This window comes from Gavialis gangeticus, unplaced genomic scaffold (genome assembly GCF_001723915.1).
Source record: "Gavialis gangeticus isolate Ggan-Ray unplaced genomic scaffold, GavGan_comp1, whole genome shotgun sequence".
Taxonomy (NCBI): Eukaryota; Metazoa; Chordata; order Crocodylia; family Gavialidae; genus Gavialis; species Gavialis gangeticus.
Window position 1 is genome coordinate 46,552,764 of NW_017728993.1, and position 24,653 is coordinate 46,577,416.

Sequence of the window (24,653 nt, forward strand, 5' to 3'; positions counted from 1 at the left end):
TCTTCGTGAAAAAGTTTTCTCTTCTTTTTGCCCCAGTAGCCATGCTATACTCTTCTTATTTTCCAGTGTTTGCATAATTGTATCACTAAGTAGGCATATACAGTAACTTTGAGAGGTGCTTAGTCTGGCACTTGCAGAAGAACTTACAAGCTCAGTCTTGCTCCTGAATGCTGGTCATTAATATATGAGGCTGAATCCTCACCCAGTGTAAGGTGGCATAGTTCTGTTGAGGTCAGTAGAGTTATGCTAATTTACACCAGTTTGTAGTGTCTACATTGTTTGTTTTTTTAAAATCTCTGTCACCAAACTTTTTAATAGTGTAGGTTGTGGGATGAAATAACCCCTCCTCCAAATTTCCTTAACTGGGGAAAGAGGCTCCCCTTAAGAGGGTCCCTCTTCCCTCTTGTATCCTTCCATTCAGCCAAGTAGGGCTTTTTTCCTGAAACAATTAGCTTTATAAAACTAGTACTCTAAAAAAAAATAACCAGTTGGCTTCTCTCTTGTTTTTAGGGTGGATCCTCTGGTTCCTCTTCAAGTGGTAGCTCAGGCAGCCAGGTAAGTGCCATAAGTGCCCTTTAGTTGTAATTATGCTCCAAGAAAACTAGTTATAGGGTGTTTAAGTACCCAAAATTATAGAGGAAGAGTTATACCAACTTCAGTGAAACAATATGTCTCTGCCAATAAGTCCAGGAATACCATAGAGTTACTGACTCATGGCAATAGAAATCTTACTGGAACTAAAACTTAACACTTTACTTCATACAATATTTTCTATTTGTGCTTTTCATAATATCTGGAATTATTAAAATTTAAATAATACTAAATAGCTAACTAAACATCATTATTATTCTGGTTGCTTTTATACTGCATTCAACATGGACCGTAAAAATAGAAGTTTCACATGTGTTTCTAATCATTTTCACTTTTCTGTCATTTGCAAAACTCTGAAATTCCCATAATACAATAATATTTCCAACTTTATCTCCAGTGCACTAAATGTAGATTACTTTTATAATTTATTTCATTGCCTATTCCTATTGGCCTTTTTAAACTGTCATTGTAGTTGTATCTGAGTTATTAATCAATTTCTACCTCTAAATAATTTATAGTTTCGTGTGGGTTTTTGGTTTTGACACAATGACATTTGCTTTTAAATTTCCTTACTAAACATGTATTTATATTTCTAGGGTCAAATACTTCTGTTTTATTTATATTGGCTTCAACTGAGTTAAATTAAAGATAAACTTAATGTATTTATTATTATGTTATTTGAGAGCAGTTTTCACTTCATATACTTCATCCCTGTTACTTCCAGTTTGCCTTTTAAAAATAAACTTTATATTTGTATTTATAAATATTTGCATTTATATTTAGTTTTTATGCCTTCTTCTGGACAGGCATTTTTAGAACACCATTATATAGAAAATACTGATTTTCTTAATTTTCAGTTCCAAGCAATAATGTTTCTATTTTATCTCTCTTTTTACCACGCGTATAAACTGAAGTTTGGGTTAACATTAGCATGGCTTGTGCATGGACATTTTCCCTGGATTTTGACGCAGGAAATCTTACTAGCTGACAAAGATACATAAAAAAAATTAAAATGCTACAACCCTTTTTTCTTCCTTTGCCCAAGAAAACATGCTCTCTTGCTTTTCAGCCTCTCTCATCTCTAGTCCTTTGCAGTATGCATAGCCATCTAAGTTGCATGTGAAAAGATTGCTTTTGTATTGATTTTTCTCTTCTCTTGACATTTCTGGGAAATCTAATTATCTTAATCTTGACTCCTGGGCTAGGGCCAGAAATTACACACAAACTGGTATAAGTGATCTGAAACAGGTTCAAATCTGTAACACAACAGAAGTTTGATGCACATAAACTGCTTTCAAAATGGCCAAAACCAGTTTAAGATAAACCTGGATGGATGTAGTATCAGCCTTAACTGATTTAGGTTAAATTGGTTTATTGAACTTCTGTCCCAGATCCCGTTCAGATTCAAGTTAACTCATAGTTCCCCAGCATCCTGGGATGCTTTTCACCTCCCCAGTAAACCCTTCCTTGCATGGTGGGCAAGCTAGTCTTACCCCAATCTGCTCCAGACAAGTAGGGAGGTGTGCTGTAGCGGCCCCCCAGCTCTTGGTCTGGGCCACTAGGCATGTGGCTGCAGTTCTGGAATCAAAAGTGAATGTCGGTTCACTTGCCTGAAGGGAGAGTGTACAATTTCTATAACTATTTGGGTATCTTACCCTTCATAAGACTTCCTCTAGGACTAGGTGACGTGAGCTATTTTTCATTTTCAATATCATTCCAACAAACCAAATTTTTTCCCCAGTAAAATTATACCTTCTGTGTTGTGAGCTTAAAGAGTTACTTACATATCTATTTATTTTTATTTTAAAAGATTCCCTTCAGACTTGAATTGAAGGAAGTGAATTGCTTCAGTGCTATAGGGCAAGAGAATCAAGAAGCACAGTGGAATGCAGGACCTTGTCTTGTCATTCACCCCTAAAAAGATGTTTGTAATGGTAGCTAAGCTTAGAAATTCCTTTTAGAAAATAAATTATTTCTTTGTATTTCTTTACAGACTATATATATTTCCTCACAGACCAGTGGTAGTCATCCCCAAGTAAGTATTCTTTCTTCAAGGTGCTTAAATGTTTTCCCCTCCCACCATGCAACTTTGAGTTGCTGATCAAGTAGAAGATTAGTTCCCTACTTTTGTTGTAAGGTGTTTCTCAAAGGGCTACATCACCAAAGATAAAATTATACTGAAACAGAAGGAGGACTAATGTCTTCCTACAGAGATGGAATTGTTCCACGCAATCATATCACATATATGTACCACAGACATGAAAATGTCCATACATACTTATCCCCAATCTATGTATATACATCTTGCCAGTTAGATAGTGGTTTAGATTCTGGGTCCTGTAAAAGGCAGATGTCTTTTCTTGTGTTTTACCAACCAGTTTTACATGACAATAATTAATTTCTTTTTTCCTTTAGGGTGGAGGAGTTTACCCAGTAAGAGGAGGTGGATGTGGTCCAGTAAGCACTTTTCATATCTTTATATAGTTTAGTCCCAGGGTAAATCTTTTAATTCTGATGTTTATCACTAATGCAATTGGTTGGTAATGTAGCAGCTTTTCTTCTATAGCAAGACATACAGATAGAAATAGAGTAGTCTCAGCAAGACAGACAGCAGGAATGTAGCACAGTTAATTCCTAGAAATGTTGATAAACTCTGGCATAGATTATACTAGTCTGTGTGCTCTGATTCCCTACTGCCTTCAGTATTCAGCTTCCATATCTCTATAACAAGTATGGCCACTTCAGTTTTCATTCCTTGCTGTAAAAGAGACACAGCTGAGTTAAAATCTTAGAAAGATAAATTCAGTTAACTAGAACTTTAGGGTATAGTCCTACAAGGTGCAGTAGAGCTGCACAAAATGTTTTAGGTGAAAAGCTTTCAGCAAAAATAAATGCAATTTGATTAAAACATTTAGGGAATTCAAGTCAATTGTGACTTAACTTTTTGGGGTGGGAGAAGGAGAAATAGGGGCAAGTAGTCCAAAAAAACTAACTTTTAATTTTTGACATTTTCAAAACAATTTTTTTTTTAAATTCAAAATGACTTCATTTCAAAACCTATTTCAATTTTATTTTTTAAAAATCAAGAAAAGACTTCAAAATTAAACAAAGCTTTTCATATCAGGTTGAAAGAAATGTTTTGCTCAACCTAATTTGTTTGTTTGTTTTGCCAGTTTACCCACCAAAAATTTCAAAAAAACCTGAAGTTCTTTGGGTGCAGTTCTTTGGGTGAACTGCAGCTGACCTTTTTCTCCAGTGCTGCAAGCAAACCAAAGTATCAGTTCTTCCTATAGTTCTAGTGCTGACTAACCTCAGTTTCCACTTCACTGTGGGAATTACTGGGAATGCTTAACACTTCACAACGCTGAGCCTGGGAAATGTGGGAACATCTGAAACATTCATTTACTCAATATTTGGAATAAGTAAAATTCATTTCTATGCACATTTTGGGTTAAGTGGAGAAACAAATAAAATTAGTTATCAAAATTTACCTTTGTTTTGAAAGAAGATCATGACTTGCATTATTAATAAAACACACAAGGTTATGGACTCTAAAATACAAGTCACTTAGCATTAATGCATAATGCATCTTAATGTTTTCATTCACTTAAATAATAATGGTAGAGATCAATTAAATTTCCATTTCTGTTTAGTTTCTACTTTGATCTATGTACCTTAGCAGATGATAATGATGTTTGCACTGCAAGTTTTCTGAAAAGTAATTTCAATAAGAACATAAAAAGTGCCACACTGGGTCTGACCAGTGGTCCTTCTAGCTCAGTAGCCTGTCTCTGACAGTGGCAGAAGTGGGTACTAGAGGGAGAGCATTGAATTGGATAGATCTAGAGTGATCTTTCCCTATCCATTATCCTCCCTGGCATCTGCCGTTTTTGGTTTAGAGATGCCAGTGGGAAAATCTCCAACCATTCTGTTCAACAACTATTAATAGACCTATCATCCATGAATTTGTCTAGTCCCTTTTTGAACCTGGCTATTCTGTGTGCCTCCACCACCTCCTCTGGCAATGAATTACACAAGTTAATTATGTGTTGTGTAAAAAAAATACTTTCCCTTGTTACTTTTTAACCTGTCTCCTACTAATTTCAGTAGGTGTCCCCTTGCTCTACTATTCTGGCAGTTGGTGAACAATAGTTCCCTGTTCACCTGGTCCACACTCTTCATGATTTTATAGACCTTGATCATATGCCCCTTAGCCTTCTCCTTTACAAACTGAAGAGTCCTGACATTTTTAGTCTTCTGATATGGCAACTGCTCCATACCACTGATCATTTTGGTTGCCTTTCTCTGTACTTTTTCTGATTCTGCTACATAGTCTTTGAGATGTAGAAACCAAAACTGCCTACAGTTAAAGCATGTATAGTTGAGGTTATTTTCCACAGGTGCATTACCTTTCATTTGTCAACACTGAAGTTCTTCTACAATTTTTCTGCCCATTCAGTTATAAAATCTATCAGAAATAAATCTGTCAGAAATATTTCTGTGACAGTTACGGATTAATTTGTGTGTTTAGGACCAAAATGTGCCTGACTTTGATGTGAATGCAGTGCTGGGAGGAGAATGCAAAGATTTTTTCTATCCTTGTTCACTATAGAGCCTATATAGGGACAAGACACAAGTCAGGTTCTTTGTACTCAGGCTACCTTCCTTAAATAATTAGTAATAAATTTACTGGCTTCTGTTCCTTTACAGGGTGGGGCTGCTGGTGTATATGGAATATATGGCTGTCGAGGGGTAAGTTTAGGGATTTGTTTGGGGTTTTTTTGGTTCTATGTTGTTTTTGTCCCCAGATGTTGATTAACAACTCAGCACTTGGTTGTGAATTGTATTAGACTTGTTGCAGCAGTTATACTACAGGGCTGTGTTATCCTGAATAAATATGTAAAGCTAGCCAATGCCTGGAATGAAATGGTCTCAGCTAACAGTTTTGAAGGATGGTATGCTACTAATCACTAACCAGCCCGCTCTCTCATCCCTTGATTTCTTAGAGCTCTGAAATGTTAACCACCTTTGGTGCCTATACACATGCTTCAACACGTTCTGATTAGAATGCATCAGAGCAGACTTGATTAATCTAACTAGAATGCTCCAGAGTGCTGCAGTGTCTCATGTATTCAGCCTCCCACATTTCAAAATGGCATCTTTTTTAAATGTGGGATGCTGAATACATGTGACACTGGACTGTTTAAATTAGTGTTTTTAAAATGCCCCTGTCGCCCACCCCTGAGCGCATGTATAGCCACCCCTTATGGTTACATTCATGTTTTAATCATAATGTTAGATTCCATTCCCAGCTATACACCCTACATGCCCACTTCCTGCCTACTATCCAAGTACAACCTGCTTTAGATAATCATCTCAGTGTATGTATACCTATTTTTCAGTGTAATCCTTCTTTCCTTTGGGAAGTTCCTTTTGCATAGATGAATAATTTGCACACTAGCATCCACTTATTGCTGTATTGATTTAGTGTTTATTTAAACAATCTAGAAAAAATTTCTATTGTCAACTTTCATTTTTCCTTCTATGTTGTAATTATTCATAAACATTACATCAGTTATTTTCTACTTTAAAACCTCTTGAAACAAGTGGAAAAAAACCACAAGAAAGGTGGCCTATTTTCTTGTGCTGTTGAAAATTAAAGCCCTGAGCGAGGAAAATACTTAAGTACGTGTTTAATGTTAAGCCTGTAGTTAGTTGCAATTAATCTACTTATTTATTGGCCTTCATGCTCAGGCATTTATTTAAGTGTAAATGTATATGAATATATACTTTTAAATGTATTATGTTGTTTTGTAGTCAAACTTACAAATATTGTGAGGTGGTGAAATGCTGGAAAATTTTGATTTCAGTTATCTTGGAGTAAATTCAGATGAGCTTCACATAAATCAGAGGAATTAGCCTGGATTTATTCAGATTTAATTGAAATCAGAATCTAATGTAGGCATTTTCTCTAATCATCCACTCCACAAAACAAAAATTCCAGATAGGGTTCATTTCCTGAAGTGGTATCTTATTGAAACAAATCATCATATAAGGAAGTAATTGATTTTGTCTTTTGTTAACAGGATGGATCTTCATTCAACAGTGGCATTTCCTATGGTCATGTAAGGACACTTTCTTCTTTATATTTAGGTTTCCGACATGTGATGCTATTCAGAAAGTAACAGGTAGCCCCAAATTTTGCCACACTGAGAGAATTCATGGGAAGGCATGAGGTTAAGAGGGTGTGAGAACCCTCAAAGTATTACTAGCATGGAGTACAGCCTGATAAAGGGTATTTAAATCCAAAAGCTTGCTAAGCAGAATTTTTCCAACTGTATGAGTTGGTTTAATAAAATATATCAGATTTACCAAAAGAACCTTGTCTTACTAGCATGGATACATTTCAGCAAATGAGTGCTGTGGCTATGGGGCATTATATGGTTCCATCTTTAAATACCAAATTCCTTTCTTCTTTGTTAAGCCGAGATCTAATATGTATTCTGCAAGTGGTTGCAATAGATATAGATATTTTCTGTTTTGATTATTATTTTCACCAGAAAGACAGTGCTGCCTGTGGTGGTGCTGAGAATTAAAAAGTAACATTTTCATAAAGTGTTTCCTCTAGCTGTTCCATATAGAAAGGTATGCTTGAACTAGTAAGGAGGGCAGTTCCTATAAATGTATTGGAAACTCATAATAACATTTCTGTTCGTATTGGGGATTTCATTACTTCCATCTGGTTCTCCTTCTATGGTATTTTATTGTTCTGTCCTTATTCTCTTCCAGTTTTGATCAAAGGAATTATGATCAATTCTATTTCAATATATTACTTTTATCTTCCATTTCAACTAGTGATTTTGCTGTATCAGAAAATCCACCTTATATCTATTACTTCAACTATTAGAAATTTTCTTTTAACACTAAATTAGTTCTGTGTAAATACAAAAGAATTAATTCTGTTGCGGGAGGTGGGGAAGATTTCTTCTGCTCCCATTTACCTATTATGTGTGTTTTTCACACATTTCATTTTCTTCAAATATTGCTTAGTTCAGCACTTCAGGCCCCTTTATTAGCTTTAAATCACTCCTATAAAGCGGTGCTGAATTAAAGTTGGCAAACGCTTCCTAAGTAAATAAATGGTTCCTATATTCTTTACAGTCTGTCCCTTCAGGCAGCAAAGAAACCTCTGTTAAGGTAAGTGCTTATTCTTTGTTGAATTTATGGAATCAGATCCTTAACAAAGGTACATTAGCACATCTCCTTTAATTTCAGTGGCATTGTACCAGTTTATACAGTTGAGGCACTGGATCAGATTTTTATCCCATATTGTATCGCAGTAACTGAATGCTTAGCTTACTAGTTTTCAAATGTATCGGGCTCAGTGGCTGTGTTATGACAGAATTTTTTATGACTGGATTTTACTGTAAATAGAGTAATATTACAAAGCTTCCGAAGGGCTTTCTAAGACACTGATGGACAGTATACAATTATTGATGTTAATAACAGATAGATTATATCATTATTGTTACAAAGAAAATGATTCATGATTCATTGGTGCAAAGCCAATGAAATCAACAAAATTGTTATTACAGATGAATCTGGCCCTTGGTATTGACCATTAGTAGTCAAAGCACAGGGAGGCTGCAGTGTGAATGGGTTACTATGCTTTGAAAATATTCGTACCCAGGCTATTCGCATCCTTGCTGTCAAATTTATTAGTGATGTCAGACCTCATCAACCACACTTTTGCAAGAAATTTAGTTATCTCAATTTTCTGCTTCTTCCAGAAGTAAGGGGACCTTATTTTTAAAAACAAATGGCCCATTTCTGCCTCTCAATAATTCTTTTCCATATGTGATAAAATCTCAGTAATTACTCCTTCAAAGGAAGTGGACTATTTTCAGTCAAAAACAAACATACATATTTTCCCCAGAAAAATAATGCTATGGAAAAAAACATTGCTCTTCAGTTTATTTTCATTCTCAGGACACTCTCATATAAACTTTTCTATAGAATGAGAATGAATGAAGAGATGCAGAGTGGAGCGTGCATCTTCTTTTGCTTTCCATGCCAAGAAGGCTGTATAAGCCAGTGGGTATATGGGGAGGCATGGTTCTGCCACTGATTCATTATGTTGCCTTGTGCCAAGTCACTTACCTTGTTGTGCTTGAATTCCTCTATGTGTAAAATTGAGATAATAATCCTTACTGTTTTCTGTAGCATATTTTGAAACTAACGTATTAAAATTGAAGTGTTGTAGAATGCTAATAATTATTATTCCCCAAAGCTTGTAAGAACAGAGAGGTTTCTTTTTCTGAAACCATTTAAATAAACCCACTTGTGACAAAATTACTTATCTCTGGTTCTTTAACAGATAACATCCTATGCCGAAAGTGGTCCCTATCCAGCTGAGGTAAGCACAGTATTTCCTCAGCACTTAGAATTTTGCACCAAAGGCCTTCTGAACAACCATTTTGCTTACCTGTTAAGACAGATATACTACTTTAGGGGTGCATGTACACAAGATACTTTACTGTGCAGTACAGCTAATTACTGTATAGTAAGCATCATTGTCTACACATGCTGACCCTTACTGTACAGTAATTTCCTCTACTTGGGGGTTAATTTACTACCTGCAAATGCAAGTAACAAATTAACTGGCAAGTAAGTACTGTACTGTACAGCACATGTAGATGGCTGACCAGGAGCAAATTTGCTTCTGGTCAGCTGGGCAGCAGGGGGTGGGAGATTGCTCCCTGCCCCCAGCCACTACCTGCTACTGGGGCAGGCTCTGCCACCATAGCCCAGGCAGGGACAATGTAACCCTGCCTCAGCATCAAGGAGCTCCCAGCTTCCTGGTCCATGATCATAGAGCAGGGGCTGGAAGCTTGATCCCAGCCCCAGCTCTGCAATTGTGATCTGGAAACGGAGTTAGGAGTTTGCACTGCTTGGGGAAGTCTGCAGGTGCAGCCTGGAGTTGGCTAGGGGCGGTCCCATTTCAGGGACAGTGCAGCATAGGCTGGATCGCACCAGGAACTATCCCAGTCAGGGGCAGGTCCTAGCCCTACAGATTTTTCCCAACCTTGTGCCTCAATTGCAGGCCCCCTGCAGCCCATGGGTTCTAGCCCAGGGGCTGGCAAGGAGCATGGGGCCGGGAGACAGCTGTCTCGTGACAGGGCTGGGAGATTGCTCCTTGCCCCCGGGAGCTATCTGCTGCTGGGGCAGGCTCTATCACCTGAGCCTGGGCAGGGACAATGTCCCCGTGCCCCAGCACAGGGAGCTCCCAGCCCTGGCTCCCCAGTCAGGGGCAAGAGGCTTGGAAAGAGCTGCAGGGGAATGGCAGGTCCCAGCCCCCTGCCCTGATCCACCAGCAGGGGCAGTTAGCAGTGAGCCTCCGGCTGGGCAGGGAATACTCTAGAGTAAACCCACTGGGCACTGTAGAGTAAACCCACTTGTAGACACACCCTAGGTGTTGTGCAGGAAGGGTGAGGAGTTTATATTATTGACACAATTATGCACAGAGAAAGGGCATAGTTAAATAACTAAAGATATATTTGTACTGATATTAAGGGTCTTCATGTATATCACTTATCCAGAGTCATATAAATGATGCCTCACCTTTCATATCATGCCTTGAAGTGCTTAACTAATTTGCTCACATTAAACAGTCCACCTTGTGTTTCTTATGTTCTGAGCATGGCACTATGATATATCTCAAGTTCCAAACAAATGAAGGAGACTGAAGTCCAGGCCATGAAATGTTCTCTTCCTCCTGCAATTAGCTTATATGCAATGAGAGGACTCTCATAGACCCAAATGGGCATTGGATCAGCCCTTATGTCCTCTAATAGTAGGATATGGGCTTCTATATTTCTAGTTGCCATTCAAATTAACATAATGTTTTTTCATTTGGAAAAAATAATTGGCAAGATTTTTAGTGTGTATCCAAGACTACCTGGAAAGGCATCCAGAATACTTTAGTTTTCAAAATACCAACTTAAACCATTTCGCAGTGTAGGGTGGTGTAGTGAAGAGAGATAAAATGTGATATGCTCACTGTCTTGGTGTATCCATCCATCCAAAAGGTATGTTTCTTTTACTGAAACTATTTTCTATCTAAATAAGTCATTGTACTATATAATCAAAACTTTCTGGTTTCATTTACAGCGTCAGACCTACCCACAGGTAAACACACTTTCACTTTTATATTTTGTCCTAACAGTATTGCCATTGTGAGGACAAATATTGTGCTTGCTTTTCCTCACCTTACCCTCTTGCTCCAGCTGTGATAGGCAGTCCCTGATTATAGCAGAACTAGTGTGAGAGTGATTTGCCTGAAAGTGGAATAGGTTTCAATGCCATCTAAAAGTGTTATGGAACTGCAACTGAAAATCGCACTGGGTACAATGTTCTCTAGTCAGCTTGTCCCATTATGTAGATATGCAGTAAAGGAAAGGGTGCCAGAAAGCCCCTCGCTAATCTTGTATTATTCACATCAAGGCAAGGCAGAGCTCTGTGTTGTGCAGGATCTGCTCTGCCCTTATAGTTGGTGTAGATGCAGGGTGCCAGAAAGCAGGTGAGGAGAGGTTGTGGCTGGAAAGAGGTGGCACCCTGGCTGTAGCTCACTATGTTCTGGCAAGTAGGGGTGGCTGGGAGTAATAAGCTGAGCCCCAAAAATCAGCTTCTCTGCATTAAGCTGGGATCAGCTGGTTCCAGGCAGTCTGCTTCCCCTCCCCTGTTGAGAATGTCAGCCACAGCTGAACAACCAGTCCACCACTATATCCAATATATTTTTACTTTTAAGGTATCCCTCACAAAAGCTTTTTCCCAACATTGGGTGCTAAAAGTAGCACAGAGCGCATACCAACCCCTCCTTTACTCTCCCAAACAAGGAAATACCCATTGGTCCTTTCCTCCAAATGCCATAAATGGAGCACACTGAATGATTTTTTATTTTACAGAGCTTGAGCGGTTCTGGATACCAAGTCTATGTCCAGGTAAGTTCTCTTTCTTCACTGTATTAGTGTTTTTATACCATCACCGGTGTCAGTGAATGTTTATTCATCACAATGGTAATAGCTGAGTGTGTTTTCCCTGAAAAAATAGATGGTGTGTAAAGAGCTAGGAGTTGTCTGTGGTTGTATGACACTAGTCTCTGCTTTCTGGTAAATAATATGAAATCATGCAGTTATGTTCAGTAACCATAAACATGAAAATCTCTGCATCCCTGTTCTTTAGTGTCCTCAACATGCTTTCTACCATTTAGGCCTGCTTCTGCTAACAGAACCGGTAAAGCTCTGTTAGTCTAACTTATAGCAGCTGATGATTTGGCCTTTAGTGCTACACAGTGGGTGCATCTAGATGAGACATTTACTGTAGAGTTGATTAATTAGCTCCACAGTAAGATGTCAGCATCTACATATGGGATGTTATTAGGCCAGAGTAAACTAATGTACTCCGCCACAGGATAATACTTGTATATACGTGTACTATCTGCAGCAGAGGAAACTGCTCCACTGCAGCACATGGGTAGACAGGGACCAGGCTGGCTGGGGCAGAAGGGTGCTTCAGTGAAGGACTGCCTGCTGGCTAGTCCCACACTGGAGCACTCTCATGCCCAAGCTAGCCCTTCCGCAGCATGTTGAGCTGGGTCAGAGCAGCTCTGGGCTGGCAGGCTGACCCCCTGTGCCCTCTGCCAGCCAGGGCTGCTCCAACCTGGTTCAACAAGCTGTAGTCCTGGGCACACATGTAAAGACAGCGCTCTTGGGAGCAATAAACTCCAGGGCGATATGTGCCAGAGATTATTGCTTTGCACTAATAGCATGTGTAGACGCATCCAGTGGCCGTGGCCGCACATTTGCTTAACTGCAGAGTAAACTAATTAGCTGTGGAGTAAACTAATTAGTAAGTAAAGCATATGTGTAATGATATTAGGCCACAGTAAACTAATAAATACTGCAGTAAAATAGTACTACTGGGGACAGTGCTATCTTACACTGTGGTAACTTACTGCAATTAAATATATGTATAGATGCTAACTGTGGGTGTAAATTGCCCACAGTCAACTGATCCAACTCAGGGCCAGACTCCTGCCTGCCACCTGGCCACATGGCTCTGCACTTTCAGCACCCTTGTGCTCCAGCCAGCCCCTCCACTGCCCAACAATGCCACTGGAAGCCTGGGTCTGAGCAGACCTGGCATATACTGCTCCAACCCAGGTCAAATTGCTGGTGTCCCAGGCGCATGTGTAGACACTGTTTCTGGGACTGGTTTACTCCAGCTCAAACTACGCTGCAGTTTATTGCTCAGAATTAATGGAACATGTAGATGCACCCACTATTTAGAAGATTTTTCAGATGACAAGTCAAGTGTGTGTGTTGATTTGAGTAGGTGCTGAAACAATGGGATTTTAGAAGAAAGTGTGCCCCTAGTGCTTTTTACTAGGGCTGTGCAAAGCTTTGGTTGCTGATTCAGTTCAGTGGAGATTTAGCCGGATTCAGTGGCCGAATCTCCAAATTGAATCAGGAGACCCTTTAATCTCTCCAAATTGAAACCCTCCAGATTGATTCACAGAGATTTGGAAAGATTCGACAATTCGACCATAGACACAGCTTTAAATGTTTTTTCTACGTACCTCAAGGTACAAGGCAGCTTGTGAATGCTGTGATGGTGGGGTGGATCGAGCGTGCCACAGGAGCACAGTGGGGTCCCCAGTGCACTCAGCAGCAGACCCAGAAGTGGACCAGAAGCACTTCCTGTCCACTTCTGGGTCCACTGGGGAGCACTCTGGGGGACCTCCCCACACCCCTCTGGCTCGGCAACTGATGCCTTCTAGTTCTGGGGGGGCACCCGGGGTCCCCCCATGGCTGACTGCTAAGCCAGGGGAGTGCAGGGGGCCCCCCCGTACACTCAGCGGCGGACCCGGAAGTGAACCAGAAGTACTTCCAGCCCACTTCCAGGTTTGCCACCAAGCACACAGGGGGCGCCCCTGTACTCCTTGGGTCGCTCCGTCTGCCCCACCATCGCAGCATTCATGAGCCACACCTGGTACCTCGAAGTATGTAGAAAAAACATTTAAAGCTGTGTCTATGGCCAAATCGCTGATTCTCTGAATCAGCATCAAATCTTCAGATTCGGATTTGGCCAAATCGAATCAGGGGCAATGATCCAATCAATCAACGAATCGAATCACTGTCCCTGATTCAGGCTGAATCCAAATCGAATAGGGCCCGTTTCGCACACTTTTTACCCACTGTATTGCCACCCAGAGCAGTGTTAGAACACAACAGTTTCTTTCCTTGAAACAGCATAGTAGTCATGCCATCCCCAATTGAAGTAACAGGTTCCTGGATTTTTTGTTTCTCTGGGGTGGACAAAGTTACCAAGGTGGCAGCATTTCCTATGGTCAGGTAAACTATTTTTATACCCAGTAGGTACTTTCTCCTTCACTTCAGTAGGCTCAGAGATGATGGAACTAGTTTTTTTGGAGTGGGGGAGGAGGTGGAACTCCCCCATATTTTTTTTTCTCCAATTGTTGTGCCTCCCAGGATAGCTTTAGAAGGCAATGTTTTCTGTTCTTGAAACAGCATAGTAGTCGGGTAGTCACCAATAAACAAAGAAGTAATGGTTTTCTCTTTTTTTATAGGGTGGAAACAGTGGTTCTTATAATCCGGTAAGCTATTTTGTACCCAACAGAAGCTTTGCCATTGATTTCAGTAGGTGCAGAAACAGTGAAATTTAAAAAAAAAAATTTCCCCAAATAGTTTTTATTTGTTGTGGTGCCTCCCAGAACAGTGTTAGAAAGCAATTGCTTCTGTTCATGAAACAACATAGCAGTCAAGCCATTCAAGATTTAAAAAAAAAAGAAATAACAGCTTTCAGTTTTGTGTAATGGACAAAGTTACTTAGGCAGCAGTGATTCTTAAGGTCCACATATATGCCTAATATTGGCTTTGCTATTGACCCCGGTGGAAGCAAAGGCAGTATAATTTTGGAACAGATTATGCCCCCAGATTTTGTATCCATTGTTTAATTCCACAGTGCAAGTGCCAGAGATCTTTACATAGGGATTTTCAACCTTTTTTAATAAGTATACCCCAGCGGCCCCCTTTTTAATAACTGTATCCCCGGGGGAGCGTGGTAAGCAGCAGCAGCAGCACAGCATCTGTGTGGCCCAGCTCTCACCCCACCCCAACCCTGCTCCTGTGAGGCAGCAGCGCAGGGTGGCGACACTGCATCCCCACCCCCATGTGCCACTACAACATTTCAAAGTGCCCCCAGGGGTACACGTACCCCCAGTTGACAACCCCTGCTCTAGAGTCATTTATCATTCCCCTTCCTTAAAATCACCATCTTTATTTCCCCCTAATGGATTCCTCTAAAATTTGTGGGGACCATTGGGAGGCCATTTAACAAGTATATTACTTTCTAGTGTGGACACAGGCTTTGTGGGGTCTTCTTCCTCCTATGACCATTCCCACACATAGGCAAATAGCGGTAGAGGTCCTTTATGCAAACACTACAATATTCAATATATAAATTCCCTTTCAAGGAAATAAATGTTTTCTTTACAGGGTTCATCTTTTGGTTTTCATGCTGAGTGCAGTGTTAGAATGCATGGGGTTCTTTTCTAGAAACAATGCTGTAGTGACACAATTGTTATGGAAAAAGAAAGTAGTAGTAACCTGTTTCTTGTTTTTTCACAGAACAGACAATGTTCCTCAGGTGGCAGCAGTACCTATAAATCTTTATGCCTGATATGGGCTTTGCTATTGATTTCAGTAGGGTAGAAGCAGTGGAATTTTCAAACACATTGTGTCCTCCTCTCCCCTTGGCTTTTATCCATTACGGTGCCCCAAAGTACAGTGTTAGAAGGCAATTGTTTCATTTCTTAACACAGTACAAATAGGCAAACAATCTCCAACAAAAAAGAAGTAACTTTTTTTCTTTTATACAGGTTAGACAAGAATCCCCCAGTGTCAGCATTACTTACGGGAAGGTAAACTTTCTTTGTACCCAATGTGGGTTTTGCTATTGATATCAGAAGCAGTGGAATTTTGAAATAAATTGTGCCCCCAATTTTGGGGGTTTTGGGGTTTGTTTGGTTTTTCTACCCGTTGTGGTACCTTCCAGACCAGTGTTAAGAGACATTTTCCTTCTTGGAACAGTGTAAGTCATGCTGTTTTTAATGCAAAAGAATTAATAGGTTCCTGTTTCTTTACAGGGTGGACAGACTTACCCAGACAGCAGTGGTTCTTATGGTCAGGTAAGCTATTTTTGTACCATATACAGGCTTTGCCATTGATTTCAGTAGGTGCTGAAACAGTGGAATTTCAGAACGTAGTGTGCCCCCTAGTGCGTTTTACCCACTCTGTTCCCACCCAGAGCAGTGTTAGAACACAATACTTTATTTCCTTGAAACAGCATAGTAGTCATGCCATCCCCAACTGAAGTAACAGGTTCCTGGATTTTTGTTTCTCTTTTGGCTTTTATCCATTATGGTGGTGCAAAGTACGGTTAAGGAAATTGTTTCATTTCTTAAGACAGCACAGCAGGCAAATAATCTCCAGCAAAAACCATCTTCCCAAAGTGGCTAGCTTTCTTTACCACAGTGTAGCAGTTGCTATGACCAGGTAAATACTGTTCAATCAAACAGAGTTGTCTGACTGAAAATATTACCTTTCTCAGATATGGTTGGGGGAGGGGAGATGAGACAATGACAAATAAAATTGTCTGTACCTGAATTATGTGTGTAAGTAAATAACACAAATTTCCAGAGATTTAATTGCCAGGTTTATAATTTGTAACTGGAATTTAATTTTTTTTAATAGAGCAATAGAAATTTGCTTCTCTGCTTCATTTTGAAAGATCACCTTCATGTTCAAACTTTCCTTAGCCTAGGATGACTGTGGAGAGAGAGAACATGAAGAACTGCTACCTTCAAACAAAGCTTTTATAGTTAATTTTTGGGCCTGAAAATGGAAATAAGTCATTGGATTTTCTTTTTTCCCCAGCAGGGAGGGTCTTCCTCAAGTGGTAGCAGTGGGTGTGGAAAGGTAAGAACTTTCCTTCTAGTATATTTGAAAATTCCTCCCAATTTCCTACTTTTTGAAAAGAACAGTTTGCTATGAACTGCATAATGACCAGTAACTGAAGTACTTTTTTTTTCCATTAGCATGGACAGAATTGTATAGTGGAGAGAACCAGATGTTTGCTATTACACTAAAAGACATTATACTAGTAAGAGGAAAAGAAATGGCCCATTCCTGTGAGAATGGTCAATATGCATGTAACTTCAAGATCCCTGAAATCTGTTTCTCTCTGACTCCAAACCCTATAACAAATACTTTTTTTTATTATTAAATGTTAACTCATTTAGCACAACTACAGTTAGAGAGAGTCTTATAAACCAATGCCTAAAGGATGAAAGATTAAGCAGTAGTTTAATTCTTCACTTGAATTTCACTCTCCTTTGAAAGCACATAAGATCCAGGGATTCTGTCATTTAATGGCAAAAGTCTGGATATGAAAGAAAGAAAAGGGACTCAAGGATGAAGCTAAACTAGGGTGAAGTAGCTATAGTGAAGTCAGTAATGAGGAAAAAAGAGGAGATACAAGAAACTTCAGAAAGAAAAATAACTTGTTTGGAAGAAATTTTTTTCATTTCTTTTTTTTTTACAGGGTGCTCCATATGACAGCAGTTCCTGTTATGAGGTAAACAACCTTTTCTGGCAGTACTAAGATCTCTCTCAAATTGGGTCTTTGTAATGGAACACATTTGGTATGTCTATGTTGCATCCCTGTTGCCTTGGGGAAAAGTTATAGGCATGTCCATTTTTGCCCGTTGTGTTCTGTTCTACATGCTATAACACAATGCTGCAATCAAAACTATTGACTTGATTCTCAAATAATTTGTGCAGGTTTCATGAAGTTTTCTGTTGTTGCAAAATTTTGTTTGAAGAATTCCACATGCATTATTGCATACCTCCTTTCAGTGATATCAACTCAGATTAACTAAAGCACCTAAACTACTTTGGAACCGAAGTCCTTTTGACTTTCAGAGAGGCAAAGGGGCTTTCAAAATTTTACTCCAGCTTAATTAGCAGCCTCTCTTTAACCTAATTACATTGTGGCTCCAGATCAGTCTGTCTCACCCTCAAAAGTGGCTCAGAAGGAGGAATATGCCTGAGGATTTCCTTTCCTTCCCCACTAAGGACCTTCTCCCCCCACACCAACATTGTCTCTTTGGAATAGCAAGGTTTACCCTCTTCAGTCCTAACCTGTAACTTCAGCAGTGATCCTAGCCCCCAGAGAGCACGCTGGCTTCTTGGCAGTGTGGCCACACTGAAGCCATAATAAAAGTAATTTAGTGTTTGAAATGAATTGTAAAATGTGAGCTGTATATTTCAAGCTCACAACAAGGTCCTTCACTGTGATGCTTCAGTAACAGCTGCTCAGCAGCAGAGAATTGAAAGAAAAGTGAACAAACAATAGGACATTAGTGGTGGCAGAAATTTCCAGGGACCCCATCAGTTCCCCCAATACCTCTTTACTACTTGCATTCTATGAAACCTTTCCATAGTACAAGGGGGCAGAGTGGAGGGAACAAAATGGAGAAAGCATACTCTTTATCTCCTTCATACCCCTTGTGCATACCCCATATCTACATGCACATTTTGCAGGGAAATAACTGATTTATGGTTTCTTCACAGAGTCAGTCCACTTCCTCACAGGACTCTTCTAGCCAGGTAAAATTTCATTCTCCTGAGGAATGTATTTGTTTTTAGTCTTGATTCTAAACAACTCATTGCTGTGCACTTGATTGTGCCTCCCTTTCTCATACTGAGGTAGCACCTTACCCTACAAGTGATACCACTGAAATCAAGAAAACCATTCATGCAATCAGGTGCTACTTCTTGTGAGTATCAGAATGTGTCCCTTTGCTATCAACTGAATAACTCCTCAAGTGTAAGGAAGCATCTAAGGGAAGAGACAAAATCTCTTGGCATACAAGAAACACAAGAATGCTTTAAATAAGGAGACAGGCAAAACTGTAGTGATATCAAAGGGTGATGGTATAAGCTTTTTTGATGCAACTGTTGTTTCTGCATGATTGTGTAGTATTATAAGTGTAACAAAACTGCTCTGATTTTAACCTTGCTTCACTCAAGGTCAAAATTAGAGCAATTTAGCTAATATGCATTGCTACAGGATCATATAAACCTAATAGTTAGATCTTAACAGCTGCTGAACACTCCTAAGCAAGAGTTCCCCCTACCCTTTTAAAGCAACTGAAAAGTAGGTTTGTTTATTCCCTAAAAAACTAAGAAATAAGCCACCAGCAGGTATGAGACACAGTGGAATTCAGAGGAAAGCTGAAATGAGGGCCATGGGAAATGCTTAAAAATCAAGATGGTGAGGAGGGCAGAAATCTCCAGGAAATTACAAAGGAAATACACAAGAAAAGATAAGAAATGCTGTTCAAGTAGATGACAAAGAAGCTCATAGATTATTCAGGAGAATGAGAGGGACCATCCAATTGACTTGTATTTTTAGATTGCCAAATATAATATAAAATCTTTCCTTTATGTAAATTGATAGAAAGGGAAAGACTGAAGTGTGCATCCTCTTGCAGTTCTCCACAGCAATAAGGGAAATGCAGATATATACCTTTCCTGGAAACACAGGTCTTGTAAAAGTGTCTGTTGAAGTACAACAAATGAACTCATTTCTGGTTTCTTTGCAGGATCAGTTATCACAAAGTAGTGGGATTAGTTACTAAGTAAGGACATTTTTCACAGAGAACATCTTTCTATGAGTTGGCCAAATCCTCTACAATTCATTGCATTATTGTTTCTAATAATCAACATGAAGTTAGAGCCAGAATAGAGATTAGTGATAAATATTTCACAGAAGGAAATGAGTTTTGAGAAACATTTAACTGAGGAAAAATGAATATTTCAACAAGTGGGAAGTAGGAACTTATTATGAGCACAGGGATGACTTTCAAAATAAGTGAATTAGTAATAACATTGTAGAATAAGTGATGGGATAAGAAATTGCCTATGAATCAAGTTTAGACAGGAAAGAGGAGGAGATAACCTAGAAAGCACCATAAATGGCAAGAAAGATGAAAGAGAACAGGAAGGTTTCTTTATCTTTAGCTTCTGTGGCTAAGCTGATGATGAAGAGGTCCATAGCTTTCTGGTTTCTTTACAGGGTCGCTCCTCTTACTCACCAGGTTCTACTAGCCAGATAAGAGCCTTGTCTCAGAATATTTTTTTCACACCTTGATATGAATGCCACACTGTATTCAGTGGGACATCATGAACAGAATACTTGAATGAGAAATGTACTCTTTTTCTGAATTTATCTAATTCCCTTTACTTTTTAAATCACCCAGTATTTAATTATTCCATATTAAGCACTAGTGGAATGGAAAGAGAGTACCTGTATAGTCTTTTAGTCCTTAGATTCTTAGAGTTCTATGTGTTTTCCTAAAACTTCATAGGATTTATGTAAGTACATTTGAAAAGAATTAAATGTGTTAAGATTTTTTTGTGTTGTTTTTTTTCCAGAGTGGTTCATCCTCTTCCCAAGGTAGCAGTGGCTGTCAAAATGTAGGTTCTTTTTCTCCACTTCCTTTAGAAATATCTCACGATTTGCTACTTAGTAACAGAATACTTTGATGTAAATTAGAATCAGCCCATTTGGGAGCTTAATTTGAAGAATTGTGTTTTTCTGTTCATGAAATTATACAATTTAAAAAATTGGAGGGTGAATTAAATTACTAGCTATTTATCCTAAGTACAATAGTCTTATCCAAAGACCACAGGAATGATAGGTACCAGTATTTTCTGTACAGAGCTTGGGAGGAAGAGAGCGTAATCATCTTCTCAGATGAACAGTTCTATCCTAGCATTCTGCCTAGAGTGGTGTACTCACATCCTGTATTTAGAAGGTGTAGTGGTCATTGGGTTTTATACATACACTGAACAAAAATAACTAACCAAACACTTTAATTAAAGAGCAAAAGGCAACCTCTGCAGACCCTTGGTCTGTCTTTCACTCAGATTCAGGGGCCATCTCCCAATTCTCAACCTTTGTAATCTTCTAAATAAGAGAGTTTCTCTAAATTATAATGCCTATCACTACATAGAGGGGCTGAGTCTAAGTGCTCAGCTACATAGCTATGATTAAGTAGGTTAGCACCTCAGAGTGCTAAGATGTTAAAATAGAGTTTCCACCCTCCTCAGGCCATTTATTTTCACTGAGGATATGGACAAATGTCCAGTTTAGGTACAGTAAAAGGGAGGAAGAGATGCTGCTGGGGAGCATGTAGTAACTATTATAATCAAAATGCTACATCTACATAGGCTTTTAGGGATACAAGTGAGGTAAATTGCCCTAACTTTGACCCTGGATGAAATCAAGTTTAAAGTTGACATGGTTTTGCAAGTTGCACAGTAACAGTTTCCTTTGATAGCAATATAATTATTGCATCTGTTTGTGCCCTGAGCCAATATGAATAAGCTGATGTCTTTTCTTGTAATATGACTGCAGGTTATTTTGTAGGAAAATTAACTTCTTGGGGGTTTTTTTCCAGGATGGAAATTCTGACTCAGACAGCAGCAACCGCTGTCCCCAGGTAATGATCCCATTCTCATTATTTTTATCCCACTGTGTCTCTTAGCACTGAAACATTTCCTCAGAAGTCATGTTGTATCAATGAGTTCACAGAGAAACATTTTTATGAGTCAAATTATTTTTATGAAGTTATGTAGAATATTAGAAGAATCATGTTTTTATAACCTATTATACAGAGCTACTAATAGGGAATGCCCTCAGCCAGTTAGTGCATTCTACATAGTTAATAACTCACTATGTGCAGTGATAAAATACAAGGTCTGATCCTGTAATAAATGGAGTTGTGGCATTGTCTCTAACGGCAGCAGGCACAGAAGATTCAAATCTATTTCTCTGATTAGTTATGGGCATCAGCAATCTGATAAACATGATAATTTTACTATATCTGTAGCTTAACACTTGTGTCTAATCCAATTCATTTGCAGTTTTCTTACCATACAAAACTATTTTTTTCCTACGCCTGGAGGAAATATTTGAATTTTGTATCTTAAAAATCTGATAAAACAATAAGTTTCATGATCTAATAAATAAATGTGACCCAGGACAGGACCCAAGTAGAAGCAGTTATACATTATAATGGCATTCTCAGGACATATTTCTCTTTTAGCTGAGATTTCCTACTAAGGAATGAATATATTGGATCCTTTGTATGTGGCCATTTCTTAAAATCCCCATCCTTAAACCTTACATAATTAATAATTCATGTCTGTTAACTATCTTAACGGCACATGAGGACCTGTGCAGTGTTCCATTGTTAATACCATCCATGTAAGATGGATTTTCCCTGGAAAAAAATTATACTTTTCTTTAGAGACTGTTCCAATCAGAACATACAATGTTCATCATTTAAAAATGAGCATTTGCTGCTCACCAGCATTTTGTTATCCAGTATTTTTACTAAGTCAGAAATCATATCTGGATGATTTAACCTCCAATTAGTCCATGTTTACTATAACAAAGAATTTGCAGTCAGACAATCTTAAAATGAAGCTTTTCTCCCTTAATCTTTTTTACAGGATGGATCATTATCCACACACAACTTTGGTTCTAACCAAGCAAGCACCTCTTTATTTTTCCTCTTACTGTCTTACTTCACAACAGATTAGAAAGTTAAAGCTATGCATGATGGCTGTTGCTTAGATATTCTTTCCAACTCCAACTTTTGATTCAGGCCCTCACATATGAAGTTCTTCTTTATGCAGAAACAATTCCTGCACCTGGTTAAGCCAGCTGTATGGCCTCCAATCCAAGGCAGGTTGATAGTGCCATAATTAAAATAATGTCTGGATTTTTTTGTTTTCTTCACAGGGTGGATCCTCACAAAACTCTGGTAGCCAGGTAAGTGGCTTGTTCTTTCCCATTTTAAGGTCTTATTTTACTTCTAGTCATGGTAGCCAGTTACAGGGCTAGGACTTTGTCCATTGTATTTAATCCCTTGTGTAGAATAAAATTAATGCAATAGTTATATAATAATTATTATGTAGCAAATAACTGATTGCTGGCACCTTTCCAGGATTCACAGAACAACTCAGGCAGCAGTAGCAGTTCTTGTGGTGAAGTGAGTACACTTTTTCCTGAGTTTTTGTGCCAGTTTGTCTCTTAGTAAATACATACTAACATATGTGTCATTCTAAAGGCTTATCTAACTTTTCGTTTTCATTCAGCTGTGGAAACTAGCTAACTTTTCTCTTTTCCATAAGTATTATCACTTTTTTTTTCCTTGCACCCTAGTAAGGTGCTGCACTGTTGTCACTGATAACACTACAGGGGAAGTTTAAGTTTCAAGTAAAAACTGTTTTAAAACCTTCATGAAAATATTTCCATTTTTACTGGAATTTATACAATATTTTACTTGAGGCAACACTTCTTTTGTGAACTTTTCCATTTATTTAACCTTGATCAAATAAAACCCCAATTAAAAAGAATGCAGTGGCACTGTATGTGCAAAGTGAGTAGACAATGCTAACCGAGTTTAATGCCTATTTTATCTTTACTGATATACTAAGATGAAAGCAGTAGAGAAACAGACCCTGAGTATACAGTCTCTTTGCTATTTACCTACATAAGTATAAGCAGGTTTATGTAACTTCTATTAAAATAAGGCCTTTAAATATGGAAACATTTGACTTGTTTCCGGAGTGGCTCTACATCTGAGTCTAATCAGGGGACAGCATGATCTCATGATCAGGGGACAGCAGGGCAGGCCCTATAAGGAGAGGCTACGGGACCTGAACCTGTTTAGCCTCCAAAAGAGAAGGCTGAGGGGGGATCTAGTGGCCTGTTATAAACTAGTCGGGGGGATCAGCAGGCATTGGGGGAGTCACTGTTCCCCCGAGCACTACCAGGAGTGACCAGGAATAACGGTCACAAGCTGGCGGAGGGTAGGTTTAGGATAGATATCAGGAGGCGCTACTTCACGGTTAGGGGGGCTAGGATCTGGAACCAACTTCCAAGAGAAGTGGTGCAGGCTCCTTCCCTGGGAGTTTTTAAGAGGAGGTTAGATGTACACCTTGCTGGGGTCGTTTGACCCCAGTACTCTTTCCTGCCACGGCAGGGGGTCGGACTAGATGATCTACTCAGGTCCCTTCCGACCCTAGAAACTATGAAACTAATGGTCAAGTCAGCATGCTTTATTTTTTCTACAGCATTTAAATTCTTCTACTGAGGAACACTTAAATATCAGAACTAAGTCCTGTAATGGCATATAGGTTTTTTCCAGTGCAATTGATAGTTATATGGAAGATTTAAATTTCAAATTATAGTGATTTCAATTGATATCCTTTAGTCAGCTGCTAATGCTGCTGCACAGATACTCGTTACTGTACAATATTTTTATGGTACTACACATTAAATACATAAACCCATGACCTCTGATTAAATACTTCTCTAGGAACTAATTAACCATATGCCTACAGTATATAGCCACTACCAAGTTTTATGTCAGCCAGTATTCACATTAATTTAAATCTCCACATATGCCATTTTTTGATGTGCTTTTAATTAGTCGTTCTTCTTTGGCCATATTTCTCCTAATGCTCATGGGATTCATAAATTACACCCTGGGTAAATCTAGCAAGAATCTGCCCCCATACAATGTTTTTGTGTGAATTAAAGGAACATCTCATTACTTCTAGTTTGTGCTTTAGAAATTTTTTCATATTTGTTTATAGTCTCTGATGTTTTACTCTCACAGGTCTAGAGCAACTTTCTACCCTCAACTTGGGCTTTTTTAGCTTCAGTTCTTAGCACTACTAATCCTCTTACTTCATTAGTTCCACTGCTACCTTTTAATCTCAGTTACTTATATGTTGACCTAAGAAGTAAGATTTAGAAGCAGGAAGAACAAAAAACTGAAAAATGCTTTTTTCATATATATCTTTTTGCTGTGCCTTGTTCAATGCATAGAATAGATG

General features: G+C 38.8%; 1 protein-coding gene across 1 annotated transcript in view; it reads left to right on the forward strand.

Moving 5' to 3' along the window:
* LOC109286874 (uncharacterized transmembrane protein DDB_G0289901-like) overlaps nucleotides 1–24,653 on the forward strand; it is an 88,032-nt gene that overhangs the window by 24,908 nt on the left and 38,471 nt on the right. The window contains exons 9-28 of the mRNA XM_019501676.1: nucleotides 511–555; nucleotides 2,585–2,626; nucleotides 3,007–3,048; nucleotides 5,302–5,343; nucleotides 6,678–6,716; nucleotides 7,753–7,788; nucleotides 8,969–9,007; nucleotides 10,762–10,779; nucleotides 11,556–11,590; nucleotides 13,961–14,003; nucleotides 14,240–14,266; nucleotides 15,551–15,592; nucleotides 15,818–15,859; nucleotides 16,608–16,649; nucleotides 17,275–17,307; nucleotides 18,306–18,341; nucleotides 20,172–20,213; nucleotides 21,200–21,241; nucleotides 22,549–22,578; nucleotides 22,754–22,798. Of these exons, the coding sequence (XP_019357221.1) occupies nucleotides 511–555; nucleotides 2,585–2,626; nucleotides 3,007–3,048; nucleotides 5,302–5,343; nucleotides 6,678–6,716; nucleotides 7,753–7,788; nucleotides 8,969–9,007; nucleotides 10,762–10,779; nucleotides 11,556–11,590; nucleotides 13,961–14,003; nucleotides 14,240–14,266; nucleotides 15,551–15,592; nucleotides 15,818–15,859; nucleotides 16,608–16,649; nucleotides 17,275–17,307; nucleotides 18,306–18,341; nucleotides 20,172–20,213; nucleotides 21,200–21,241; nucleotides 22,549–22,578; nucleotides 22,754–22,798 (762 nt within the window). The remainder of the gene's footprint in view (nucleotides 1–510; nucleotides 556–2,584; nucleotides 2,627–3,006; nucleotides 3,049–5,301; nucleotides 5,344–6,677; nucleotides 6,717–7,752; nucleotides 7,789–8,968; nucleotides 9,008–10,761; nucleotides 10,780–11,555; nucleotides 11,591–13,960; nucleotides 14,004–14,239; nucleotides 14,267–15,550; nucleotides 15,593–15,817; nucleotides 15,860–16,607; nucleotides 16,650–17,274; nucleotides 17,308–18,305; nucleotides 18,342–20,171; nucleotides 20,214–21,199; nucleotides 21,242–22,548; nucleotides 22,579–22,753; nucleotides 22,799–24,653) is intronic.